Genomic DNA, 27,895 nt, shown 5'->3' on the forward strand with positions numbered 1-27,895 from the left:
CTAAACGTACAACAAACAAAGAGCCACCCAGTATGGAAATAAACCATCCAGTCCATGCAGAGATGACTTTAAACAGCGGGAAATGAAAAACAAAACAGAACAAAAAAGAGCAAAATAAATAAATAAAAAATCAGATAGCCGCCCACCCATTTTAGATGGCCCAGTCCCAGAGACATGCAAAACGAGAACGTCATAAAAAAAAAAAGAGGTCATAATCCTACAGAAGTTCCATCATCCCCATCCTTCCCCACACTTCATCACTTACACTTCCATCTTCTCCATCTTCTCACTCTCCATCCGATCTCTCTTCTCGCAGAACTCCAAGGCTTTCGCACCCCAGATCCCACGTCCCTTATACTCCCCTACATATTCTGGCCAGCTCTTGATCTCCTTGGCTAGGTTCCGCAGCTCCTCCATGGGCAGCTCGTCTAGCGGCGTCAGGATCGTTTTGACCCCGAAAACGATGGTCCCCGTTTTGGGCAGCCGACGGAAGGTCTGTCTCTCGCGCCGGATGACGATATCTTGGGGCGCGGGGTCGGGGTTGTCTTCGGAGAGGGTGGTGGGTCGGTAGAGCACTTCGAAGAGGTCCTCGCCTGGGTGTTTCACTTCCACGAAGTAGTTAGATCGCTCCATTGGGGAGCTTGGGGTGAGGCGAGCGAGGAACCTAAAGGTTGGGTGGTTAGTTGTTGGCTTCTTCCTGTTTGTTGTTGTCATTGTCATGTTGAAACATGGCTATATACTCACTTGCTGACGGAATTGGCCACGTGCTGGTGCCACAGAGGGACCGGATTATGGAGCTTGGAGATCGTCCATCCGATCCGTTCTTGGACCGTCCATCCTACAGGGAAGAGGCTTGCGCTGGCGGCCCTACCGGGAGTATACCCGTCAGTATGATGCGTGCATGCGTCCGCTGGGACAGGTAGGGGTCTTGCTACTCACAGGTAGTACTCGTCATCCTCGTTCTTCAACAAGACGCTCAGGTCCTCCATGGTCAGCCGGACCGCGATCTCCAGGGGATCCATCTGATGGTTGTCTCCGCCAAAGACGAAGGTCTCCCCTGTCATCTTGTTATAGACGACTGTCTCGGGCCCGGACTTCTTCCGCTGGAACATATTCGGGAACCGCTCGCAGAGGAACTCCACCACTTCGTCCAATGCCTCCACGCACCCGTCATGCGACTCAGGCAGACACTGGAGGACCTTGCTCTTCTCTTGCTGCAGCAATTGGCTCCGGATATGGTGCTCGTTCATGTAGTTCTTGTCGATCGTAAGCCAGTTCTGGGCGTCCAGCTTCCGCACGTCCATCATGACCCGGTACCGCTCTCGGCCTCTGATGGGCTGGGCAGGGTACGGCGCGATGTGTTTGATGTCATTGCAATTGGTATTCTCAGGGCGTTTCGATTCGGCAGATGGTGGATCTTGGCGCCGCTGTCGGAGCTTGACAATGACGAAGGACAGAATCAGGGTTACAATCCCAGCCCATGTCAGGTAATTCATCGCCTTGTCTCCGCGATCCAAAGAACACGGAGAAAGAAAAAAGAAAAGGGTTCACAAAGGAAATAAAGACCAATGGTTGAAAGAACAGACTTTTTTCTGGCGTCCCTCAAGTCATGCGACAATCCACGAGGAGGATCTTATGAGGCAAGATGAGAACAAAACAAAAGAAAGATGGAATGAAAGGAAAACCGCAACATGGCGAACCCTTGTCTTCATGAGGGCCATGGCTCCAAATATATTGGTCCGGTGAAGTCTAGGACCGATCATCAAAAAGTTGGGTCAGACGATTAAAACTACACGGCGCCTCTGCTCTCCTCTCTCTCTGTCTGTCTCTACATGGGGGGAGCTGGGTTAAACTCTGATACGATCTGCTCTTTTTTTCCCCCGCAAAAGCCGCAAGACGCCGCCCCATCCCCGACAGAGAAAGTATCCACATGATCCAGCGGGCTTTCTCAGCTGTCTCATTTTTTCTTTTGTAACCCCCCCATGTAGCTCCACTGGGGGGCTCGTTTGGGTGGACGGGGGTGGGTGGTGTGGTTGGGGAGGTGGAAGCAGGATCCGTCAGGAGATGAGCTTCAAGTGGGTAAGCAACGCGAAAGAGGGAGAGCGACAGAGAGGAGAGGAGCAAAACCAAGACGTAATGCAACCCGTTTTGATCCGCAGCTGATCCAAGGCATGTATCCAGACTGCTACGGTACTATCGCTAGTCATGTACGTACTAATCTAAAACCCAAGGACTAAAGGGGGTAGGAATGAGGAGGAGAACCGATCAATCGTCAAGGCTACAGCGGCGAGAGCTTAGAGGATGTCCGTGCGGGGATACCCAATTGATTGGGGCTTTTTTGGAGACAGACCAGAAACAGACCTCGTGAGCTAGGGAGCAAACCGAGAGAGAGTGATGCCAGTGTCTAACAGTTCCTGCGGTTCCGCTCCAGCGGTATTCGTCTTTTTTCTTCCGACGCAGACGCAGAAAATGTCTACCAACAACGCGTATGATCTAAGAATTACGGGAGAAAGGGGGAAAAGCAAAGAAATACCGCACGCAGGTCGAAGAAAAAAAAATAAAAAATAAAAAATAAAAAAAGGCGATCAAAAAAGGAAAACGCAGGAGCTCATCGACAGACAGCCGATACCACCACGACCAACCACAACGAGGTAATATGTTGTTGTGCGACCGAACAAACAATTAAATTGCAAGCTGACTGGGATCGCAACGCGTGGGATGTGCAGCGTGGCCGAGAGACCATCATCCCCAACAACCCCAGTGAAGTCACACACGTTTTATCCTTTGGGACGACCGACGGCTCTTCCTCTCTCTCGACCACAAACATATACGCTACCATTGAAGATGGTCATTCCGAGCTCTACGACTGGCTGGTCGAGACCTAAGCTAGCCGGACATCATTCCGTAGTCTCGCTGGACCAGAGACGCCCGAGAGGGGTGGATTCGGTTTGCGTATGATGCATGGAGGCGACATTTGACGTACTATGAGGTGTCCTTGCAGTGCCCATTCTGATCATCCTCACTAACCCTCCGCTCTCCGCGGCGAGATTGAGCCCAGTGGCCCACCGGGAGAGGGGAGGCGCCACGGAGACGGTATAGGTCCTAGGCACCGACGACGCTTGCCATTGAACCCGACTAGTGGGAATCGGCCCAGACGAAGGTGCAAGGGTAGGAAGTAGAAACTACTACTTGGCCATGCCAAAAACAACCCCGGCCGGCGATCCACTCCAGTCTGGATTTGCGCTCTGCCTTTTTTTTTTTTCCCTTCTTTTTTTGGACTACGAGGCGAGTGGACCCGAAGGACCGAGTTGCACGACTCCACACTTCCTTTCCATCCAGTACCCACTATCCAGTGTCCACTCACCCTGGCCAGACAGGGACCGAAGACCGACAGGACATCTGGGGTTTGCGCTGCAACCGCTTTGAATCTCGCGCAAAAGCGCGCTTGCCGCAGGGTAATCCAGACTGGATCCAATCATCATGTGGAAACGACCCCATCAATAGTGAGTAATTTAATCAATTATCTTTGCTCTTTTGAGATGGTCCTGATGGAGACTCTTGCTCAGGAATGCGCTTTTTTCTCTCTCTCTATGTTTCTCTTCTTGTCACTCACGGTTTATGCAGCAGCATGCCCCTTTGCTGATGTAGCATGAGCCGAGCTTGATCCTTTTTCATCTTTTCACCTTTTCACCTTTTGACATTTTCATCTTCATTCCTACTCCTATTTCCTTTTCTGTCATTTTTCTATTCTTTTTCTTTTTTCAATTATAATAACGATGAATATTATTCTCCCCTCGTTGCCTAATCCCATCCCCTGATTCGATCAAGTCCCCTACCGAGCGACACGTTGATGTTTACTTTTTCCCTCTCTTCCGTCTTTTCCCTCGTTCAAGCAACCCAACCGTCCAGTCAGTCGACAGCGATGACCTTCACCCTTACGTCCTCCAGCTGAGTGGTCTGACGCAGCTGGAGCAACCAACTGGACTAAAGAACGAAATGCTCCGAGTGACATTCGCACCGGCGCGATGACATCGTCGTCTCGTCGTTGCTTTTTTGCGATGCCAGGTTGTCCGTTTCTGGGGATGAAGACAGATGGCGTAGCGCATACGATGTTTCTATGTTTCTCCGGAAGCCTTTTTCCTTCGTCTCTTTTTTTTCTCACGTAGACAAACACCGGAGCCATTAACTATCCAACCCTGCACATACTCCAACCAAGCCGTGGTCGAAACCCAAACTGGTCCATCCTGTCTTTCATCCACACGGAAGGGAATAGGAAAATCTTAAAAAGGGAAAAGAAAAAAGCATACCCGATCGATCCTCCGTAATGATCATCAAATGACAAGCCCAGGATTGACAGTCACAAATCCCCCCACCAAACGGGACTACTCCGATGCTGGCTGTCTGGCTAGCTAGGCTGGGCTGGGCTGGGCTGGACTGATAGAGGAGAGGAGAGGAGACGAGACGGGGAAGGGAAGGGAACCCCCCCGACGAGACATTATCACCATGATCATCGTCGTCGTCCATAATATATGGTAATAGGCGAAGAGGGATGGCCTTGACGATGGTCGAGACGGGTCTTTTTCTTAGGTTCTTTGTCAAGCGCATACTTACTTGGGTATTGTATTGGGGTGCCGCTGCGCCAATGGTGGATCCATCCACCATCCAGCTTTGAGGGAGGGGGGGAGAGCTCGAGCTGGAGCTCACTCACTCGACTTGTTCTATCATTGAGTAGAGTAGGTACATGCTCACTAGCTACCTAATGTGATAGCGAGCTAGACACCACAAAGTGAGTGACTAGCCCACACGAAGGAAGGTGGAGCACGAGTTAGTTAGCTGGTCAGTACTTTTGCCTTTGACTGGCCTGACAGGCGTAATTAGCTTTCGACGGGGGCTAGTTATTGCATGCGCCCTACTCTTCAGGTATAGGGTATAGGACCAAGCGCAACTTAATTTTTTTGGTTTGTTATGTCCGGATAGACAGAGTTCAGGCGTTTCTGGGGTAATGTTCTGGGGTATACTCCGGAATTAAAAAAGAAAAAGAAAAAGAAAACCACCTAGTGAGTTTGTTTGAGAGTTGATTGGGAGGGTTGGGTCTGCAGGGACGGGATCGTCGTTTGGATGGAGGGTATGGAGGATGTATGGGTATTGGTGGTGAGGTGGGCGGCGTTGGCGTAGGTGGCGTCGTTATAGCTTATACTATGGTTTTTGGGAATATGGTGTGCTTGGTGATATGTTTTGTTTGTCGTGATACTGTGCTTTATATGGGTGGGTAGAGGTGGGATGGTGGTGTGTTACTTACTATGAAGCTACTATGCAGATGAGATCGTCCGGACATCACAAGTATGAAGCATGACTTAGCAGGTAGAGAACAGGAAGACGGTAGTCATCTATTGTATGAAGTGTACAAAACTGGATACTCGTGTAGAGGTAGTTAGTATTGACTAGAGAATATACACAAAGCAAACATCGCAGTGAAGTATACAGACAGAACCAGCCCAACAACCCCAATCCTTCATTCTGTCTACAGCCTACCTACTACCTATCTCGTCCATCTACATATATGCCCCTCAAGCATCCATCCATCGTCCATCCCAAGCCACACATCCTAAGTCAACAAGAACAAAGCAACCCAACCAGACAATCACACAAACAAGCAGTACGTAAAAGAATGGCATTCAAAAGAGTTACTCAATCAAGTCAGTCAGCATTTAGCAGTCAGTCACACGGGAATTGAAACGTCCAACTTGCCTACCGGCTAACCAATTGTTGCCATGGCTTGTCATCATAGTAGTCATAATAGTAGTCATAATATTAATGGCTCTTGTCCGGTGACATGGTGATATCACTCAAATCCCCGCTTTACAGCCTGGCTCAGCTCGTGTGTTCGCTTGTTGGTTGTCTGTTTAGTTGGATGGCTGGCTGGTTGACTGGCTGTCTGTCTCTGTTGTGGTGCGTTCCCTCGGGTTTGCATGTGCTGATGCCATTGCTGATGGTGATGGTGAGGGTGATGATGATGATGATGATGATGATGATGATGATGCTGCAGGTGGACGTATGCAGTAACTAACTAGTAGTAGTCATAGGTAGTATGAGAGGAGGAGGAAGGGTGAGGAGGAAGAGAGAGGAGGAAGAGAGAGGCACACTGGACAGGCTAAAGCTGCTCATCTTTCAGGAATGGGTAATACAACCATTTCCTTATATCAACCTATCTCTATATCTATAGACCTTTACCTACAGATATAGGTACCAATCTACTCACTTCTACCTGTTGTAAAGTCAGGATTATATGTCGTGCGTGATACAAACAATACCATTCTAGCACCGGCATATACTACACTATCATATACTCTAGTACCTAATCTGCTCCATCCGTCTATAGCCGGGCTAATTATACAGATGTATACACCACCGCACCACTTCGAAACTCAAGTCTTCTTCAAGTGCTAGTTGACGATTCTAGTCTACCAAGTATCATTGTCATACTAATCAAGCTATACAATGAAGATTCCATCCAATATATAATAAATCAAAGATAAATAAATTTAAAAATCAATAATTCGGCTTAGCTCGTATAAAGGTATCCGGCAAGAAATGAAGAAGAAAGAAAAAGAAAGAAAACTACTACAACAGGCCACGAAGAAAAGGGGAAAAATCATCATCTCCTCAAATCAATAACCCACCCCCGTATCAACATGTATAGTGGTAATGAAAGAAGGTCGAAAGGTTTCAAGTAAAAGGAAGTAAGAGCAACGCCATCCTGTGCAATGTGGATCGTAGATTCGCTCGAGCCCATGATATCAGATCATATATATATCATATCATATCATAATATGTTGTATCATATCGGTCGGATGTGGCTGGGCTGGGACTGCACTTGTTTATTGGGGTTTTGGGTTTATTTTGAATGCTTGTTGAGGGCTTGCTTGAAGCTTCGTTGGTCTGATAGGGATCAACTGATCAACGGAATTTAGCGCGGCATCGGCCCATGATTTCGCCCTGGCAGACTAATTCCGCGCTGAACTCGCTGCCGTCCAGCGTTAGGTAGATGTCGAAGTAGACTCGGTAGAAGGTTCCCTGGGGTGTGTCCATGCGTTCAAAGTCGGTTTCGAGGTTCTTGCGCGAGAGATCTGAGGTGAGGGTGACGACTTCCTTGATGCCTGTTGAAGTTAGTATGGTTTTATTGTTCTTTTGACTAGCAAAAGAAAAAACTTACGAGGATCCTTCGTGTATTCAGGACAGACATCCTCATCGCAGGCGTACAAGATATCCTCGTACATGAGGGTCGCACCAGGCGCGACCTGTCGGAAGAAGCTGACCTTGACCGGCTCGCCAATCTTGACTCGCTCGCCCTTTTGGACGAAAATCTGCCGGGTGTACTTGCAGCGATCGCGGCCATCCAAACTGGGAACCCGGTACTGCTCCGGGTGGTAGCCTTCCTTGAACGGCTGCAGCGTGGCCATGAGGTAGTGGCGACGCGCGACACGGTGCGTGACCACGCGTTCCGTGATACCGGCCGTCACGGCGCCCTTGACGATGGCGGCCACCGAGTCCATCGGCCGGACCACCTTCGCTTGGTACTGCGGCGGCACATGAAGCTTGATCTGCTGGAACAAGTACTCCGACGCACCGAAACCACCCACGACGAGGACGTTCTGCTAGGGTTAGTCGGTTGACGGGATGAAAATGGATGGTGGTCATACCTGAAGAGATCGATTCTGCGCCTGGATGGCGATGATCTGGTTGCGGACCAGCTCGAGGATGCGGTTAACGACGGGCTCGAAGCACTGGAGGATCTCCTCGTTGGTGAACGTCATGTACCCCTCCTCGATGCCGGCATCCGGAAAGTCCGCCTCGATGCCCACGTCCACCGCCCACTTCTGCCCGTTGTTCCGGAAGTCGGCCTTGATCCGGTTCTCGAAGTCCATGATGCACTTGGCGTAGACCTTGCCGGCGGTGCGCGATCCGTCCGGCAGCTTCATCTTGCGGATCTTGGCGCGCAGGATGTTGCTGAAGTTGCGGTTCAGCGCGGTCGAACCGCACGAGTCACCCGACCCGGCGGTGCATTCGGCGACGCTGAACGGCTGTTCCTCCTCGACTTCGTAGGCGATCAGATCGACGGTACCACCGCCGCAGTCGACGATCAGAATAGCGTCGCCGACCTTCAGGTTCAGCAAACCGGTCTTGGCGCAGAAGATGGCGGCGGCCTCGGGCTCCGAGACCAGGGTCAGACGGTTGTCGTTCTCGTCCCGCAAGAACCCCGCCTGGAGGGCGGCCGCGCGCGTGGCGGCCTTGCCGGCGTCGTTCCAGATGGCCGGCACGGTGAGGTAGTATCGGATGTTGCGCTCCTCTCGCGTAAATACCTCACCCAGAGTCTTCTGCAGCTGGGCGCGCATGGCCTGGCGCAGCTTGAAGAGGTAATCGGCGGCGACATCGATTTCGGACTTGCCGGGCGGCAGGGGCGGGAGGTTGATGGGGTCGATGTAGGTGTTGCCGGACAGCATGAGCTGCAGCTTGAACCACTCGACCTTTTGCACCCCTTGCTTCGGATAGCCGGTGGGGGCGAGCGCATCGGCGATATCAGGGCCCCAACCCACGACCTTCTGGTACTGGTCGTAGTACAGGACGGTGGGGATCTATGACAAAAATGAATCAGACGGTCAGCGGGATTTGTCTCACCCGGGGGGATTATCTCGGGATGAAAAGGATGCCGCAACCCGGAAGGGCGGTGAGAGGGGGAGGGGGAGGGAGAGTCAGGGGAAGACAAGTAACGCAACCCACCTTTTGTTTGGTGTGCGTCCCCGCCCCAGGCCATTCTGTGATAATATCTTCCCTCGCCTCGTTGTTCGTGGCAAACGCAAAGGCCACACCGGAGAAGGTGGTGCCAAAGTCGATCCCCACGATCAACTGGGCCTTACTCCGACCCGCACCTTCGACCTCGACGGCGGGATTGCGCATGGGGTATTGCTGAGCCTGGGGCATCCCCGGAGCCATGCCATGGGGCGCCGGGGGTTGCATCCCATAGCCGGGAGGCGCACCCATATGGGTTGCGCCCGGGGGTGCGTAGGGCATGTTGGTGTTGAGCGGGGGCGGGTGGTGACCGGGCGGCATGGGACTCGTGGGGCGGGCGGCGGTGTTGTAGGTATAGCTGGGGGGGCGACCCAGTTGGTTTGGGTTATTCATGGGGAGGCTGGTGGAGGAGGAACTGTGGCCGGAGGGAGGCGAACTGGGAGAGGTGGTGGAAGCGGGAGCGGCGACGAGGGTATGAGTGCTGGCCTGACCACTGGAGACGGAGGCGTCAGGCGAGGTGGTGGGAGAGGAAAGTTGGGGAGGAGGAAGCTGGGGTGGAGGAGCAACAACGGGTTGGGAGTGATGTTTGTTGCGTTTCCCAAAGCCAAAGGACTTTAACCGGGAACTCATCAGGTCCATGTGAATGATTTAGGGGACAATTCTGGAGGGAGAAATAAGAGAGGGGGGAAAGAGGAGAAGGTGTAAGAATTCAACAAACCCAAAACGAAATTAAGAAGTAAAAATGGAAAACCAAAAAAAAAAAACCAAAAAGACAGACCAAAAGATGACTGGAAAACAAAGAGTCAAGAATCGAGGGGAAAAAAGAGGCAGTGTTGGTTCTGCTAAGCCGCACGGTGAGAAGTGAGAGCGGGGGGGGAAAATTACAGCCAACGAAGGAATACGAGATCAATCAAAGAAGATTGACAGGATGGATCAGTTGGAGTATTTGTAGGGGAAACAAGGCATTCATTCTTCATCATTTATTCATCGACGGACAGGGTGGAATGCCACAGAATCTGGAATGTAAATGAGGTTATTTCAATACTACATATCATCTGAATCCTACGAGGACATCTTAACTACCAACTAGAGGAAGAAGGAGAGAAGAGAAGATATTAATAGATGGATATCAATTGATTCAAGCAGACTTGCCATGTTGGGCATGTTCATCGCCCCCCAATCCATCCTGTATCATACCGTCTCATACCGTATTGTGGTTTCTTACCAGGTCAGGGGGACTCGCTCCTCTGCTTGTGATCACGATCCTGTTGTTCATCGTGGCCTTCTCTCTTGGCTGATCTCTCTTGGCAACGTTTGAGTCTTTCGAAAACCAGAAAAACAGACATCGTCCCTATAGATTGGGAAGGTCTTCGTGGTCTGATATCCCAGAGAGAATAGAATGGAGAATGTGATCAACCCCAGGTTCAGGTGGGGATAGAGCCTCAACCAAACTCCTGACTGAACGGGGTAACCGTTAACCCCCATACTCAAGTCTCAGCCCATCAACCCACCAGGCTCCATAATCTCCCAGTTCCTCCCCCTCCATCCAATATACCGGTCTTCATCAAACCAAGAAGAAGAACCGTGGGCAGCCTTGTCTAGCCTGACAACCCATCGGGCCTATCTTCATCGCTCCTCGACTGCGGCTGAAGATGGTCGTGCCGATCCCTGTCACGTTCCGTACTAGTCCATACCATCATCCCCTTCCTCTTCCCCATCAGCCTGTATCGTGCATTCCCTCTCTCCGCCACAAGGCAGACTGCTCTATACATAGTATCCTCCTCCTCCTTATAGGGCTCGCATCTGACTGTGTTTGGGGGCATGTTGTGGCTTTGCGGGTTTGGTCGGTGGCTGGTCGGTCTATCGCTTGGTCGAGACTATGAAGGAGTCTCATGCTTGATGGATGGACGTGGCGGAGTTGTACATATATCGCTGGATTCCATGTGATTTATTGAACGTCTGTGCTTGCTAGATTTGGTTGTATTATGCGATGTTATATACTTCTGGGATATAACGCCAATCAATTTCTGACAAGATCATGTCACTTAAATTGATATCTCATCAATCTAAACTATTGGATTGAATAATGGTATAAGTGTCATGATTGTGTGATACATACAATTGCGTTGGCCTTTTGCTGATACTATCCACGACCACTATCTTTATCTGAGAGCGACCATGTGAACTTGATGGAATCAATGATATCAAATATATACACATAGTTGCAAATATGATAAAGAGTTGGAAAGAAAGCAAACAGAATTGGTAATAGAACTCTGTATGGCCAGCTGGCGGATTTGACTGATTATATCACTGAGTCTCATATTTATCACAGTATACATAACTGATTTGCAGTGCATATCCATGGTACATATTTTGTTTGATAAAGTAACACCCACCCTAATTCTGAAGGCCAATCAATAACTTTATTCAAAGTATATGAACCAAACTCCATCATGCTATAGAGTTATCATGAATATAATCAGAGTAAATTAGAGTATCAAACAAGTTTATATATGGCAACTAAAGTACATACTTGAGATATGCACAAGACAAATAAGACCCGACAAAACTAGTGTAAGTCTTTGAAAGATAATGATTGTATAGATAGCGGCAGATCTGTCAGGTATATTTGAAAGGAGAGGGGAAAAGTGCTCTATATTGCCAGTAGAAGTGGATATGGCCACCATTGTTCCATAGAATATAGTAATTCACATAACCAGCTACAGCATAATTTAAACTGACCTATAGAAGAACTTTGACTCTATCTCATGTTTCAAACATTCAATGCTGTTTGATATACATGTTTTACTGTCCATCACAACTCACTGACTCCTCAAGGCCTGCTATGAACGCATCTCAAAAAGACGTCGAGGTTCAAGAGGATCACTCACCATCGATTCTCACCCGTACACATGATGGAAAAATAGGCCCTATCCTTTCCAGCATATATTAGAGTCTTCTTACTAAAAAGCTGTGATAATACTGTTCAGAAGCAAGACATACAATCAGGCGACAGGTCGACTGACGTGCACTTTTAACTACTCATGTTTCTTTTTGCAAATACTCGCAAGCCTTCCATCAATTACATCAATTACATTAACATTTTGACTGTTTTCATCGGCCTAATACCAGCCAAAGATAGCCTAGATCCTGAGTTGCCCAAAGCTTGGTCCCCATTCTTGGTAGAAATCTACGCAGCCATATCAAGGACCGCCTTGTGGGTTAAAAGGAGCAGCACCTATAGTCAATACGCCATGTAATTTGCTTGTACTAGATGTGGCAGGACCGATGAGAACAGTCCATAACCATGATGTGTTCGATGATCCGGGAAATGCTATGAAAAAGGTTACGAATGGTCGCAAGATTGCAATCAATTCGAGATACAAAATTGTGGGTGAAGCTCTGTGAGTAAACTGATGTTGGCTGATTGCAAATCAATCTTCCACACTTGATAGCACTGCAGATATATGGCATAATGTGCTGGGATTCAGTCAGGTCAAGCCCTCCCAAAAGCTGTTCAGTATTTTGGTGCAGTGGCTGTTATAATGTAAGTAGCTCATCTGGGCTCTGGAATTGTCATGTCTACCATCTAGCCTCGAGGATTAGATCGAGCTCTGATAGAATAGAGGAGATACTAACACCGATAAATGTTGCCTTCATGGGATTGATATTCTATGGAATAGCCAAATGACCTTTGCGAAGGGCCAAATCTAATAGACAGTATAAACTGAGCAGATTCTGCTCTATAGCCAGTGGACGATCATACTTTGAATTCTTGATTTTGACTCATTATGTTCACTATTTTATATTGTAAATAGCTGGCATTTGATACAACAACTTAGCTTCAAAGATTATCGCATAACAGGAAGAACAATATACTGGGTGTTGACTAGCATTTGATAGCCATTGATGTTGGCTCTTTTCTCCTTGGTCATGCTTTCCCTTGGAAAGAAGAGATCTAAGTCTACTTAGTGGTGTATACTTCGACATGTATGTATCCACACCTACTGTCTTTGATGAAGTACATGATCAGAATGTTTGTCAGACCGTGTCATTTAACATATTGGAGATTATACCTATCGTCGGGATCTAGAATTATCTAGTACACTTAGCTTGTTTGTCTTCCATAAGCCCATCCTGATTCATTCATTTGGCTGGTATATTGTTTCACTGTCTCATTTCTTTTCTCTTTATGGATTTTCCAGACCTTGATTGATTCGCATGCAGACAGACCTTTCGTATATGATATCTAACACATCTTAAAGAGACTGCAGTAGCCATAGACAATATCCCAGCGCCTACACACCTCAAGTCATATTCAAGCAATCAGTCTCATGATAGACAGATGGCTTGTATTTGTACACGTGATATATACAAATTCAAGCTATATATTAAGTATTTTGAATTGACAGACTCAGGTTGATTTCTTGCTAGCCCATACACCGCTTCCTATAACCAAAGATTAAGATTGAAGTAATCATTCCCAGGTCAATGTCTTGCTAGTCATTCCATGTTGTTCTACATCTGAGTGAATATTGAGCAAGCCATCATCAGGGAAGAGATATCATGGCACTTTGACCTCCGTAAGTAACCTTATATTCAGTGCGACAGGTTGTTATCCGGGCTGTTCTCTGTCCTGATAGCGAAGGGTTTGAGATGGTAGCTGTGTAGTGTAGATTAAGCTGTCGGTATACAAACAGCATGACATCTTCTATTGAATGCATATCCAAGCAAACCCTCCCTTCCAGTATAGCATGAACTTTTGTGCCAGGCTCAAGCACTATATCATCTACAGCTATACAAATCGTAGCTTGAGCCCAGAACTCAAACCCACAAATCATAAACAACCAAACAGACATAAGTCCCCCAGCGGAAGTATCGCTCCTAGGTCTTAAACAGCTGCCACACTAAATAGGTTCCTAGCGAATACCAAAAAACCACGATATCTTCCACAGCCTAGCATCAATCCCTCCCCTCCTTTACCAGCAACATCAACAAACCAACCATCATCCACACACACACACACACACACACACACACTCCCGGCCTACCTACAGCTTGTCCAAGAAAAAAGCCCCTACCACAACTCTAATACAAGCACAAAAACCTGACTCAACGCGCAGCTCTAGAACCCCACGTTGTACGCGCCACGCCCTACCCGGGGATTCCGATTAGCTGCTCTCCCATGTGGATCGATTAGATCACCTATGTGTGTAGCACTGGAGATGTTGGTTGGATGGATCGAGATACGTAATAACCTACTCTAGCTCGACCGTGTTGCGCTTTATGTATGTTCTGAGTTTGTTCGAGGGTGGTTTTGGATATGTGATATCTTCTATCTGTGTGTCTAACCTACTACTAGCAGTACCTCGGGGTAGGTCTCAAAGTATTCCATCAACTACTGGCATCCAACTTTGATAGTCAGTATCTAGAAAACGTAACCAACCATAGAATGGCATGCCCAATCCTAGAACAAACTAAACAAAGTACGAAGGTGCCTTTCCATGGAAAAGTCGCCACCCAACCACGGTCCTCCCAATTCGGAAACCCTGCTCCGAGGCCGGCATAAAAATAACTAACAGTTACGATGGGGGCAGAAAAAAGGTAGGGAAAAAAAAAAAAAAAAGGGCTATGATGTGCGACGGTAGTGCTCGGAACCCATTCCGAGCCGCTCGTCCGCACCAAGGTTAGGCATCCGAGACGACGTGAGTTGAGTCGGTTGTGGATCTGTTTGGGCTGTGATTTGTTGACTTGATACGAGGAACGGTAACTCGGGAATGACTTTTTTTGTGGCTTTATCCTTGGCGGCATTTATCTCTTTTATTCTTGTTTTATCTATCTGTTTGTTTGTCTGTATATGGGGTAGATATCGAAGTTGAATATCTTGCTTTACTAGCCCTACGGAGTGAATATTGAACCATCATGGTATAAATATAATGTAATGACTAAAATTAATAATATCACCAACTCGATATCCACGGAAAGTGGACAACTGCAGCTCCCACGTGGACCTCTCCACGGCATTCACCGTAAATTAACATGCTACACACTGACCCCTTACCAATTAGGTAAGTCGAGGTAGGTCCATCTTAGCCGTCCCGTGTTCTTCGATAAGTAGGTAGTAGTAGTAGGAACCAAGGTACGTACTGTCGTATGCAGATGGAGACGGTGACAGACGGCTGTCAGACGGCGCAATCAACACGAGACGAAGACAGGCCACGTAGGGGAAACTCCTGCAGACCAATCCCTAGCCTAGGCTAGTTTTTAGTTTATGATTTTCAATTCTTAGTACAGATATGTACGAAGTAATTGGGATGGGTGGCTGATGATGCTGATGATGACGACGAGGGACGGCAGGAGGGCACCGTGCTCGTGCTCGTGCTCAGACCTAGTCTAGCGGACTAGTCGTCCACGGATGTCTCCGAAGTAGTATCTGAGTAGCCAACCAGTACAAGACATGATAATATTAACTTCCGGTAGTGACTCCTCGGTTAGCGGGAGGAAAAGTTAGTCCTCTCGTTATGGGGACCGGAGTCCGGAGAGACGGAAAACCCCTCAAGATGTGAACCGCCTAATACCACTCCGGCATTGAATGCGAGAATTTCAAAAGGATTGGGAAAAATTAAGGTGCAGCGGCCGACTGTCACGGGACGGACCACAACCACATGGAAAAAAAATTCAGTCGGAGGCAGGCGATCCAATCATGTCTTGTCACTTCTACCTTACCTCCTACCACCTATCTAGAATCTATATATCTACTTGATTCTTGTTGTTGCTATCCATATGATATAAGATATAGGATACTATCATAGACTGTAATTGTTACTATCTAGATATATCATTCATATGCTCATCTGAACCAACCCAAGTATCTACAAAATATGCAACAATTGAAAACAGATCGTACTGATTAACTGAGCCTAGTCCCCCGGCTGAACGCCGAAATTAGAGCGCCAGGATGACGAGCCCAAGCCCCCCAAGACGGAGTAGTTCGGTCCCTTGTTCTAAAATTTTCCTGTGCGTGCCATGCCACTACTGTACGCACTAGTCTCCTAGTCCACTAGCCTCCCCCAAGCTAACTCCAAAGTCGTCGTGGCATCGACGCCGTGGCTCACGGTCCGTATCATGATCGGATCTCGGTTAGGAGTAGCTTATTGAACTACCAGGTTAACACCACACTACATACGGAGTATGGACTACGGAGTACTACGTAGGTGTCAGATATCACGTCACCTTGGATTTGAAAGGGGACCATGTGAATCTGAGTCTGTTTCGATAGTTGATTCCTGCGACGGGTCCGAGTTCAATCCGTGCCACGCTGTCTATCTGATCGCGCCGCCGGTCAGTCTGCGGGGAAGGTTTATCCTCCTCTGTTGTTTGTCTCTGGTGGTTGACTTTCCCAATCCGTTGGTGGAAGATAATTCTGGAATATCTATTATCTTCTTATGATAACATCATAATAATCACGATCATTATCGTGAAAGGAAAGAAGGAAACAGCGGCTAACCACCCAAGCAATTGATCTGGAGATTATTTCCGACTCGACGCAAGTTGGACGAGAGCCGAGAGCTCAGGCCCTAGCGAACCTGCAACTGCAGGCACACCTGCTGTAGGCTGTAAAGACTATCACGGGGAGAGACGGCCGAGACGTGACCATGCATGCGTTCCGTCTTGTCGTGGGGTCGTTTACCCACCAGTTTTACTTTACAACTAGCCGATGGAGCCGTGGGATCTCGAGTCTCGAATATGTGATTTTCGGCCGAGGATGGGTTGGGCTGAGCCACTAGGTTGATTGAGGGTGGTCAAGCCACGCAGCCTTATCCATCGATCCATCACATCTGGAGTTCACGTCTTTGGGCTGGTTGGATAGGCGGGTTCATGTCGGTTCTGGCTGAGTATTTCTTGACCTTATATCCTTGTAAATGGGGGTAGTATAGAATGTACCTGATGACACGAGGAAATTTGAGCTCTCGATATGAGATTCGTCATATCATCAATACTACGTCGTCTACCTTACCCTAGTAGACGTGGATGGGGCTGGCGGACGGGAAGAATGAAACTCGGACGAAACACGGAAAAAAGCATGGAGGGTGCAAAGACGGGAGCGAAAAATCTCCGGGTGGGGACATAAATACATCAAAAATAAATGGTCAAAAATCAAATGATTAAAAACAAATATTATAGGGGAATACCGAATCAATTCACCCAGACCGATAGTTGTGATTGGAGGCGGGGACCTCAAACCGTCGGGGTTCATCCAGGTCAATCGTCGCCGGATCGAGTAGTAGTTTAGGGCTCTCGGGCCTTGGGCCTTGGTCGTTTGGCCGTCCCGGTTGAGCCATCCGGGTGTCATATCATAATCTACTGACTAGGGTTGTTTTTGGTAGGTTTTGGATCCTTTGGACCCTGAATGGTGTATACCGTATCCAGTATAGTATACACCCGGTCTGTTCGTAGCATGGAGGGACAGAAGTCACCAGTGAATACGGGTGGGATAATATAATAGAGTTGAAGAATACATAATAAAGACCATGTGTCCATGCAAGGCATTTCCCACAGCCAGGAACACCCAGTCGGCTCGTCTTCCTCGGACCCATCTAACCGCAGCAGTCACCGGGATGATCATCGAACCGTCGGATGAGATGTACGGAGTATTCGGTAGATACCTAGTATCATCAACTATCCATACGAGGTTACCGATGGGAAATGAATTACCCTAGACTCGTATCGATGATCCTGTTGAGTTGTGACGGTGGCGACTCGGATGAGACCATGTCCATAGAACATACAGTACCTACATACACTACTACACTAAACTAAAGTAGAGTAAACTAAGTAAAGTCAATAATCAAGTAAGAATAAAGTAAGAATAAAATAACGGTTATAGTCGCCGAACTAAAGTCTCAAGCTCAGGCACAGTCCCGACCGGGACCGGAGCGGAAAATAGACCAAGACTAGGCCGACTAGGGTTTCTCCTCGAGGGGTTTTGGTGTGGGGGAGAATGGGGTGGAAAAGACCGAGAATGTTGATTCATTTATTGTTTTATATGTTTTTATTTTTTTTTTTTATTTTTTTTTTTTCAAATTTTAATTTACACTGCCACTGTCGATCTCGGGAAAGTCCCAACGTTAGTCTCGGTCAGACCTCTGGAGAAGGCATGTCACGAGGAGGAAACGAAGGACCGAATGAGAGAGAGAAAGACAGACATGGGAGAAGAGAAAGAAGTACGAATGGACAGGGATGAGTTCGGAAAGCACAGGAAATGCCAGATTAAGTTCCAGATCATTTAAAACGAGAGGTAAATATGCCAGAGATATCCAAATGAGATAGAAGAAACGAGCAAGTTCAACCCGAGTGACGACCAGTGGACGAAAGGAACGATAGAATGAGCATTGGTCCCCGCTGGCATTTCGGGGTAGGACGTGTAGTCATCATAGTCATCTCTATCTCTCTGGGTCTCCTCTCTAGGAATGGAGCAAGGAAAGATTCAGGTTCTGCAGGAAGTCATGGTTGGCTCCAAATCCCCATCCGGAAGAAAGAGGAGCAAATCCCTGGGAAATTTCCCTCTTGTCGATCAGGTTCTCGTCGAATCGTCGTCGATGGTTGGCGTTCGGATATGATTCTCTAGAACTGATCCTTCTGATTGGTATAAATATATAAAAGTTAATAATACTATCATGTTTTATAGTACGAAAATGGTGTAAAACAAAAGAAGAGTAGGGTGAAAATAGAATCGAGTAGATAATCAAATCTCGTGGATAATCTACCACTCATGGTGGTGTTTCCAAATTATTATTATTATTATCATTATCATCTTTCCTATTCGTGATTTTATTATTTTATTATTCTATTTATTCTTTTTATTCTACCGGTGTATTATCAATTTAGCCTCGCCGTCTGATACGATCTTTATAGGATGTTACCCATTGTGTTGGTAAATTAGCCCTCCTCCCTCATCGTCTATCACGATACCTCCTATACCTCTTTCCATCTCCCCTATCTTGTCCTCTCCTTCTTCTACTCAATTTACCCTTCTCCCAATCCTCACTGATTCCGTTTGTCTCCCCTGAGAATCTCCAGGGTGGGTTGACCCCGGCGTGACATCCCCCACTAGGGTTCAAAACAACTTCAATCAAGGTCAACACACCCGATCCCTCTGACTCCACTCAATTCCCACATCCCCAACTTTCGACAACGAGTAAACCACCGGTTGCCACCACCGATCTGCTTCTCCCGATCAACCCATCCCCTCTGCGATCTTTTTTACCCTCCCCATTCCTGCCCGTCATCTGACTCCGTCCTCTTCCCCGTCCTCTTCCCCGTCTTCTTTCCCCCCTCCCCAACTTGCCTCTGCATCAGCAATCTTTCGCCGGATGAACTGCTTTGGGTGACCATGCAACCCCATTTTTTTCGTCCGTCGACGAGTTCCAGTCAGCCGGGCGTGCCCTATGAATTACCCCCCGTGCAGGCGGTGACTTCGTCGCCGAGTGCTTTCCACCCGGGCCCTCCTCCCCCAGCCGCCGCTCTGCTTTCCGCTCCGCCGAGCAGGCCTGACAGCGGTCTGAGGGTGGCCCAGATTTTACAGCCCGTAGGGCAACCGGTGCCAAACCCCCCCCCTCCCCCGCCAATCGGCTTCTCTCGCGCCTACGAATCGAGCGGCTCCCCGGCGGAAGGCCACTCCATCCTTCCCGATGCCCCGTTCGGCGCATCCGCATCGCCCTCCGCCCTCCACTCCGGTGGCGGAGGACATCAGATGCATCATCCGCTGCAGCAGAAGCGCGCATATCGACAGCGCAGAAAGGACCCCAGCTGCGATGCATGCCGCGAGCGCAAAGTCAAGGTAATCCTCCTTCCACCTTCTTTCCCCCTCCCTGTCCCCTCCCCAACACACCCCTCCGTCCGAAGCCAGGCGAACTGAGGGGGCGCCGTATGATTAACCGCAATTCTCCTCTCAGTGCGATGCCTCCGAGTCCTCCAGCTGTACTGAATGCACCAATCGCAAGGTGCGCTGCCAGTTCACCAAGGAGACCAACAGGCGCATGTCTTCCATCAAGTTCGTTCCCATGGGGTTGTCATTTTGTTCGTTGATGCAAGTCCCCAAGATTCTGATTCTGGTCTCCCCATCATCCACAGACAAGTGCAAGATCTGGAGAAGCAGCTCCTCTCGACGAAACAGCAGTTGCAGCAGCTACGCACAGGGATGCTGAGGTCGGATAATAACGGTCTGATGGATCTCGGCATGGACGGTGCCGCAGCACAACCGCAGCTGAAACTCCCCGAACTCGGCCACCGATCCGCGCGACGGCCCCGCGCGCCCGTCCTGCAGGATCTCTCCGCCGCGCGCGACAACATGCGGAACTACGGCAGGGGCATCTGGAAGGCGCCGACCCCGTACCGAGAACCAGGCCCGGAATCCCTCCTGACCACCGATCCGCCCCCGCTACCGTCCAAAGACCTCGCGGATCGCCTCCTCCGCCAGTACCACGCCTGCGTGCATGCGGTGCTCCCCGTGGTCCACTGGCCCAGCTTCACGGCCGAGTACGACCAGATCTACAGCGCGGGTTCGCTGTCCGGGGTACGACGCGATTGGGCGGCGGTGCTGTTCGCCATCTTCGCCTGCGGCTCGCTGCACTCGCTGGAGACGGACCGGGAGCACCGCGGCAAGGAGTTCATCCGCATCTCGTGCGGCATCATCGACGTCTGGCAGGACCACTTCACCCTGGACCGGGCGCGCGCCGCCCTCCTCGCCAGCATCTTCCTGTATGAGGCGAACTCCAAGTCCGCGAGCTGGGTGTGGATTGGGTCGGCGGTCCGCGTAGCGCAGGAGATCGGCCTACACCTCGACTCGGGCCCCTGGCCCGCCCTCGAGGGCGAGATGCGCAAACGAGTCTGGTGGGGCATGTACGCCTGGGACCGACTACTCGCCCTTGAAATGGGGAAACCAGTCCTAATCAACGACCAAGACTGCGACGTCGACCTCCCCTGTCCCGTCGACGAGAAGTACATCTCCGACGGCGGCGGATGTCCCCCCGACAGCCAGCAAACAACGCCCCTCCTCGCAACCATCCACGTCGTGCAATCAATCGGCCAACTCACGCGCACCCTGCGCAGCTCAACCATCAGCCCGCGCACGCTCGAGACCTTCGAGCGCCACTTCAAAGCCTGCCTCGCGACCTTCCCCGCGCAATACCACCCCGAATCTGACCAGTACTTCGACCCGCGCTGCCTCGCCCCCATGGTCTACCTCCAAAACGCGCGCTTCATCCTCCACCGCCACAACATCTCGCCCTTCTGCGCCCCCGACGTCCGCGCCGCCGCCCTCCACCACTGCGTCTCCACCGCCCAAGACACAGCCCACCTGCTCTCCCGCTGCATGCTGCAAGCCACACCCCCAGCCAGCCCCGCCAGCGACGACCCCAACCCCGACTGGCGGCCCCTCCTCGCCTCCTCAGCAGGCACAATGCTCTGCATCCACATCTGGCGCAGCATCCTCGTCCTCCTCTTCCGCCAGGACTACGCAGCGGCCCTCGTCTGCGCGCAAGCCGGCTCCGCCGTCGGCGACGCCCGCGCCGTCAACGCCGCCTGCGGCCGCCACCTCGCTTTCTTCCTCCGCTGCCTTCTCGACCGGCTCCGCCGGTCTGACGTCGACCTCGACCGCGACGAGGAAATGATCGCTTACATGTCGGGCGACATGCAGGGCAACACCGACGGCAGCTGGATCTGGCAGGGGTACGAGAATGGGCCGGGTTCTGCTTCCTCTCCTTCGGTTGTTAAATTCGAGCCTGGCTCGTCCCCCGTCGATCACCTCCTTCATCCCCCACATGGAAGTCCAGTCGCTGATGAACCTGCCGGATGGGACTGGATCGAGCAGACGGTGGGATATCTTTACACGGAGAGGCAGAAACAGCAACAGTTGCAGCAGCAGCAGCAACGAGACGAATACGAGGCTCAGGCGCGCTCCCCGCCCTATCTTAGCCCCGGGGCGACGGCAGTGACGGTGACTGCACCGACGGGTGCGTCAGAGTCTGTGCCGTCTAGCTCGTCGCATTCGCGGATGACGATCGCTAGTATTATCTAGTGTCGTTATCGGTCTTTGAATGGATGCATGCATGGATGATGCATGGATGATGGATAAGATAGACGATATGAGCATGAGCATGAGATACGGGTTACGATTTTTGGAGCGTTGTTTGTGTATATATTGTATATTTGTTTGATTAGATTTTTGTCTATATTTGATTTAGTTTCTATCTGTATATGGGGGTTTGCTGTTTTGGGTGTAGGGAGTGTGGCTTGGGTTGTATGAGTCAGTAGAGAGGAGAGGGGAGTGATGTAGAGTAGAGTAGGTTATGAACAATGCGCTGTGCGAGACCTGACTATCGTCTACCACGTAAAGGCTGACAGACAAGATTCTAAAAGTTCATTTCTATTTATTTATTTATTTACTTACACCATCCTATTGACAAAGTGATACACCCCAGGATCAAACTAGACCTCCAAATTAATACTCCTCCCAAACCGCGCATACAGCGCGACCTTCAACTGCTGCAGTTCGTCGCGCACCTCGCCCAGACTCTCCTCCATCTTGGCGACCTCGCTGTCGATGGTCTCTGTTGATGTGGACAGGAGGGACTGTGCTTCTGCTAGGGGGAGTTGGAAGAAGGTGTCGCCGATTTTGTACCTTTTTATTATTAGTATATTTGATTTGATTTGATTTTGGGGATGGGAGGTTAGGGGAAAGAAGGGGAATGGAAGCTTACGGGACGAGTTCATCTTCGTCGGCGAGTTCTAGCTCCATGGAGACTTCTTCGAGGTCTTCTTTGTCTTTCTATACAATTGACTAGGTTAGTTTGAATTTGATATCATACCATGTATCTATCTATCATGTATGTCTGGGACACAACCACGAGAGTGATACATATACATAGACATATGCATATATGTATTCTTTCCATAGGACAAATGGTAAAGAGGGTAGATAAAGAAGAAGAAGAAGAAGAGAGGGAAGACGTACATTCTTCCCCTGGAGCAGCTCCTCCAAGACCGACTCCCGCTGATGCAGCCGACTGAAGCGGTTGATTTTCTCTTGGTCTTCACGGCGCACCTCGTTCTCTTCCCCGCCGGCGGCGGTGGCTTCTTCGTCTTTGGAGAGCTTTTCTCTATTAATTACTGGACAGCTATAGTGGGGAGTAAGGACGTACCATGCGTGTTCGCATCATTTTGGCGGTTGTTTGGTTGGTTGATTTGGAGGGGATGGATGGATGATGAATATTTGGTGGGGAAGTCGAGATTGGGCGGTCAAGGCAGTTGATTGCCTGTTTGGGAGGGGGTATTGTGCCTGGTATGATAGATTACATGATCTTCTATGGGGTTGAATCTTGGTTGGATTTTACGTTGAATTTTTATTCTATGATTGTCTATAATTCATCTTGATTCAATCCTAATTTTTCATATATTGTTTATATATAGTAATGTTATATAGGGTGTTGAGTAGATGTGTAATTTTGGTACTAGGCTTGTATCAGTCTGTCTATGAATCCGAATCTCTTGTTCTATTCAGCAGTTAAATCAAGTGGAATAATATCACTCTGATACATATTCTCCTATTCAATCTCAATACATTATGATCGAATCTATAATATCGTGGTGGTTCAATATCAGCTGTCTGTCAATACGCAGGTCAAGTGACATCATCTCCCTCGTCATCTGTTCTGCCTCCACACCTCATCTTTCTTTTCTCTCATCTCCAACTCACTTACCACTAGAGTGACTCTCTTTTACCATTCATATATCTCAGTCGTTCTTCCTTTCAGCTGGTGGACCACGTCCTATCGTCGATCGACACCCCCCCGGTCAGCCGTACCCCGGAGAAATCCCCACCGCATCCCCGACACTTCTTTACCGTTACCAGCCACCAACGACACCTCACCTCCGATCCAGTTCCCCAACCCTTCATCCATCGATCAATCTCCACAAACACACACCATGCGGATACCGCTCGCCCTCGCACCCCTCCTCTCCGCCCTCGCAACGGCCTACACCTTCGACTGCCGTCACGTCGTCCTCGGCGAATACAAGTATGACCTGAGTCCGCTCGGCGGCGTCCACGAGGTCTACCACGCCGAGCAACAAGGCGACGCCCTCATCAACACAACCTACGCCATCAACATCTGCGGCATCCTCAAGGGAGCCGCAAACCGCGATGGCCTGAAGTGCGGGACCACCAAAAACAGTACTGTCCCATCCCCCCCCGTCAACCCTGCCCACCCTGTCAAATGAACTTACTAACGAAACCCCGTGCAAGTCTGCGCCTTCGAATACAAACTCCCCCTCGACAACAAAGACGCCGAACAACCCGGTTCCCCCCTCCGCGCCCTCCCCATCGCCGGCCTCGATCCCGTAGGCCAAGGCTCCAAAGACACCGAGATCACCCGCCTCGATGACAGCAACAACAAGCCCGACCAAGACGGCCCCGGCCTGCGCCTGAAACTCGGCGGCGGCGAAGTCAAAGACGACGCCGGGAAGAAGCAGGGCGCGCGCGCCATCATCGACCTCTACTGCGACGCGGAGCGAACGGGCCTAGAGGGTATCGAAACGATAGAAGACGTCGACGCGGACGGCAGCGCCAAGCGGGACGACAGCAACAACAGCAGCAGTCTGCAGTTCAAGAGTTTCCGCCAGTCGGACGACGACGATGCCTATGTGTTGAGACTCGACTGGCGCACGCGCTACGCTTGCGACCATTCGCTGGAGGAACGCACGGATAATTCTAGCCATTGGGGGTTCTTCACCTGGTTGCTTGTTATGTATGTCTCATTTCCCCCCCCCCCCCCCCCCATCTTTCTTCCCTTGCCTATTTCTATCTTTCGAGAGAGAAAGGAAAGACACCCCGATATACATACTAACAAAAGAAAAAGTTTCTTCCTCTGCACAGCAGCCTACCTCATCTTCGGCTCCTGGCTCAACTACAACCGCTACGGCGCCCGCGGCTGGGACCTCCTCCCGCACGCGGACACCATCCGCGACGTGCCTTATATCTTCCAGGATTGGTTGCGGAGGGTGGTGAATACGTTGCAGGGACCGGGGACGAGGGGGGGTTATAGTGCTGTTTGATTTTTCATCTTTATATCTTTTCCTCTTGTCTTTAATTTCTTCGAATTTCTCTTACGCTTTGCTTCTTCTTCTTCTTTTCTTTTCGGTTGGTTTTTGTCCGCGAGGTTCAAGGTTTATTTTCATGATATATGTTTTGCATTTGGTCTTATGTACGTCTTCAGTTGAGTTCAGTGGGCGGAGGGGAGGAAGTAGTGGTTGAGGATAGGTTAACTCGTGGTGATATAGTTATGGATCTGATGCATGAGGTGTGTTTAGATTTGGTTAGAATCTCCATATTTTTTCCCTTTTCATGAATATAGGTGGATAGGAAGCCGGTATCTTCCTGTTCTAGACCCGATTATATTATTATGTGGATGAAAGTTACTAGGTAAGAGCAGTAGATAAAAGATAGATAATAACAATAGATAGATAGATACAGTCTCCCATTCCTAACCATAGCCCAAAACAACCGTCAAAGACATACGATACGTAAGTAAAACGAACATGTCATCACTCGTAACGTCTGAACCAGCTAGATAGTACCAGCCAGACGATAATAAATAAGACAGACAGAACTGGTAGACAGAACGCATTCACAATGATCAAGAATGATTCAAACAGATTCAAGAACGAGTCAAAAGCAAGTCAAGAACGATTCATCATAGAGTCATCAGTCATCGCAGATATGTAGAGTATCTTCAGTTGACGAGGTTAGACCTTCATCGCAAACTGCTTCAGATACAGGTAGTCGGCCATGTTGGCGTCGACTGTCTTGCGGATAAGCGCGGCTCCGTCGGCGCCGTACTTGGCGGTCCATTCCTGGTCGTACTGTTCTTCGGTTTTGACGGGGCGGGGCTGGTTTCTGTTAGTATTTTCCCTTCTTGATTGACATGTCACTGGTGGGTAATGGAAGGGATGGGCATACATGTTTCCGCGCTTGCAGGCCCCCAGACTCGATCGCGTCGTTGTGGAAGCCCCTCCACTTCTCGAACTTCTCACCCACGTAGTGATGCTCTTCAGGGCTGTCCCAGTGGAGCATGTCCGGGTCATACTCCACTCCGACACTGCGGCAGAACGCCTCGATCATGGGCGCCGGCTTGTCGAGCAGGTCATCCGCGTCGATGACGCAGATCTCGTCGCCTGCGTGGCCGCCACCGCCCACTCCGTTGGAGACCACCGCGCGGCGGCGATTGTCCACAATGTCGTCGGCGGAGTCCTCGCGCGTGGCGACGTGCGGGCCGATCTGGCCCTCTGCGCGCAGGAAGTCGAACACGCGGCGCAGCTCGTCGTAGCCCGCCTCCGACGGGTCGTAGTAGTAGAACCCTGTGACGTCGTCGAGCGGCGGGATCGTGCAGCGGTAGTACGACGGCACGCTGAAGTGCGGGTCGCGGATCAGGAACGCGAAGTGGAACTGCGCCAGCGTGGCCTTGGGCATTATGGTTGGGTTGCCTGGTTCGGCGGGTGTGCCGTATGGGTAGGGCTGCTTGGACGCGATCTTGAGCGGCTTCGTGTATTTGTCGGTGGGGGCTTGACTGCGCCGGTCCGCGTCGGTGCCGTCGGCCCCAGGGGTGCCGTTGGGACAGCTGCCGCCGTTTGCTGTCCCCACGGCGGAATCATCACCGTTGGCGACCGGGTCGGTCCCGACTCCGCGTTTGATTCTGTTCAATGAGGGGGCGATACTGGCGGGGAGCCTGTCGGGAGGAAGAAGGTAGTGCAGGATGTCCTTGATGAAAATGCGCTTGTCCTGCCATCGGTAAGTGACTGGCCAGGAAGAGAATAAACAGGCAAGGCAAGTCTGGCACGGTAGATGAACAGGTTGGTCAAGGGATTGCGGGGATTGGGGGAATGAGTGCATGAGATCCGACCACAGTCCATAGAATGCATAGTGCATGTTGAGGGGGTGCGAGAGTCTTGACACAATCCTTCGGCAGACAGATTGAAAAAAGAAATGGCCAAGGAAAGAAGCAAGAAATCAAAACGAGTCGGGTCGGACCTCAGAAGCTTCATTCTCAATCCTCTGCAGCACGGTATTGAACGTCGAGTCGGCGAAACCACTCTCGATACGGGCGGCTTCGTTATCGGCGAATCGAGTGGCCAGTCTTTCCGGACCATAGTAGAAGGCGTCTCCGAAGGGCTCGTGGATACATTGGATGGTATCCCGACGAGTCATGAAGACCTAGGACGGTTAGATTCGCCCGAAGGACATGGGAGGTATAGACTTGCACGTTCAAACGCCGTGGAACAGGCGCGAGGGTGAGTAGCGACGAAGATGGGTTTGGACGACATGTTGAGTCGAGTAGGATTTGAGAGATCACGTATAGCAGGATATCGAGTATAGCACGTAGAGCAACAGCAGTAGCAATGCAGTGCAGCGCAGAGCGGAGGTATCACGTATGCGGTCGTATATCTAGATATAGATATAGATACCGCCGACCAGTTCACCAACAACCAGGGAGTCTAACCACCGGCGCAGCGACTGATCAGTGGGTCCGACGGGAATTGCCGCAGGACCGTTCTGTATCTCGCAAGGAAGAGTAATCCTCCCAAGCAGAGTGGATGGGAAAGCTGGTGGAAACCCGAATCGTCAGGGGAATCGATCCAGTCAGAGAGGTGAGCGATGGCGAAGTCCGACCGGGGGGAGGAGTGATCGGGGGCAACGGCGGTTCTTATATATTGAAAAATGAAAATTCAAATAAAAAAAAAAGAAACCACCAAGTCCACCCAAAAAAGAAACCGAGAAACCGGGAAAATTCAACCAGGCAAAAAAGGGAAAAACGTAAAAAAATCCCAGCAAGGAAGGGAAGTGGATGAGAGAGAAGGCTGTTTCACCCGTGGAACCACCATGCCACCAATGCGCGATATTCGACCATTCCCATCCATCGTGGGATTTGTAGGGGAGGACGAGTGGTGTTGGGCCCGGAATTGTTCGCCTGATTATTCGAATGATACTGATAATGGTTTAATAATAGCGGGCGTTATAGACAACGATGCGCAAGGCTTGGAGCAGATAGGT

The 27,895-nt window shown here is 50.1% G+C and overlaps 7 protein-coding genes across 7 annotated transcripts; 2 read left to right on the forward strand and 5 right to left on the reverse strand.

The window, feature by feature from the left end:
• Positions 1-173: 173 nt before the first annotated feature.
• On the reverse strand, positions 174-1,622 carry BDW47DRAFT_37755 (heme-dependent oxidative N-demethylase family protein). Its single transcript, XM_024818852.1, has 3 exons — positions 940-1,622; positions 745-867; positions 174-664 (listed from the first exon to the last, which is right to left on the reverse strand). Exons 1-3 carry the CDS (start codon positions 1,494-1,496, stop codon positions 262-264), a joined length of 1,083 nt encoding a protein of 360 aa, XP_024671421.1. The 5' UTR covers positions 1,497-1,622; the 3' UTR covers positions 174-261.
• Positions 1,623-6,502: 4,880 nt separating this feature from the next.
• Positions 6,503-9,797, reverse strand: BDW47DRAFT_106995 (Hsp70 family protein). Its single transcript, XM_024812898.1, has 4 exons — positions 8,779-9,797; positions 7,701-8,633; positions 7,214-7,652; positions 6,503-7,157 (listed from the first exon to the last, which is right to left on the reverse strand). Exons 1-4 carry the CDS (start codon positions 9,424-9,426, stop codon positions 6,958-6,960), a joined length of 2,220 nt encoding a protein of 739 aa, XP_024671422.1. The 5' UTR covers positions 9,427-9,797; the 3' UTR covers positions 6,503-6,957.
• Positions 9,798-10,227: 430 nt separating this feature from the next.
• BDW47DRAFT_106996 (uncharacterized protein) lies at positions 10,228-10,605 on the reverse strand. The gene has a single exon (XM_024812899.1). The coding sequence runs from the start codon at positions 10,557-10,559 to the stop codon at positions 10,386-10,388; it is 174 nt and encodes a 57-aa protein (XP_024671423.1). The 5' UTR covers positions 10,560-10,605; the 3' UTR covers positions 10,228-10,385.
• An 8,068-nt stretch (positions 10,606-18,673) lies between these two features.
• Positions 18,674-22,002, forward strand: BDW47DRAFT_132059 (transcription factor domain-containing protein). Its single transcript, XM_024817468.1, has 3 exons — positions 18,674-19,630; positions 19,746-19,843; positions 19,924-22,002. The coding sequence occupies exons 1-3, from the start codon at positions 19,184-19,186 to the stop codon at positions 21,866-21,868; spliced, it is 2,490 nt and encodes an 829-aa protein (XP_024671424.1). The 5' UTR covers positions 18,674-19,183; the 3' UTR covers positions 21,869-22,002.
• Positions 22,003-22,225: 223 nt separating this feature from the next.
• Positions 22,226-23,042, reverse strand: BDW47DRAFT_107002 (tubulin-binding prefolding complex subunit GIM3). The gene is made up of 4 exons (XM_024812900.1): positions 22,992-23,042; positions 22,805-22,942; positions 22,551-22,618; positions 22,226-22,471 (listed from the first exon to the last, which is right to left on the reverse strand). Exons 1-4 carry the CDS (start codon positions 23,007-23,009, stop codon positions 22,279-22,281), a joined length of 417 nt encoding a protein of 138 aa, XP_024671425.1. The 5' UTR covers positions 23,010-23,042; the 3' UTR covers positions 22,226-22,278.
• A 487-nt stretch (positions 23,043-23,529) lies between these two features.
• BDW47DRAFT_107003 (autophagy-related protein 27) lies at positions 23,530-25,236 on the forward strand. The gene is made up of 3 exons (XM_024812901.1): positions 23,530-24,022; positions 24,095-24,596; positions 24,708-25,236. Exons 1-3 carry the CDS (start codon positions 23,776-23,778, stop codon positions 24,901-24,903), a joined length of 945 nt encoding a protein of 314 aa, XP_024671426.1. The 5' UTR covers positions 23,530-23,775; the 3' UTR covers positions 24,904-25,236.
• A 30-nt stretch (positions 25,237-25,266) lies between these two features.
• On the reverse strand, positions 25,267-27,163 carry BDW47DRAFT_37837 (uncharacterized protein). The gene is made up of 3 exons (XM_024818853.1): positions 27,106-27,163; positions 25,808-27,058; positions 25,267-25,737 (listed from the first exon to the last, which is right to left on the reverse strand). The coding sequence occupies exons 2-3, from the start codon at positions 26,771-26,773 to the stop codon at positions 25,594-25,596; spliced, it is 1,110 nt and encodes a 369-aa protein (XP_024671427.1). The 5' UTR covers positions 26,774-27,058; positions 27,106-27,163; the 3' UTR covers positions 25,267-25,593.
• Positions 27,164-27,895: the final 732 nt, after the last annotated feature.

The sequence above is a fragment of the Aspergillus candidus genome (genome assembly GCF_002847045.1).
Source record: "Aspergillus candidus strain CBS 102.13 unplaced genomic scaffold BDW47scaffold_27, whole genome shotgun sequence".
In the NCBI taxonomy this organism is placed as follows: Eukaryota; Fungi; Ascomycota; class Eurotiomycetes; order Eurotiales; family Aspergillaceae; genus Aspergillus; species Aspergillus candidus.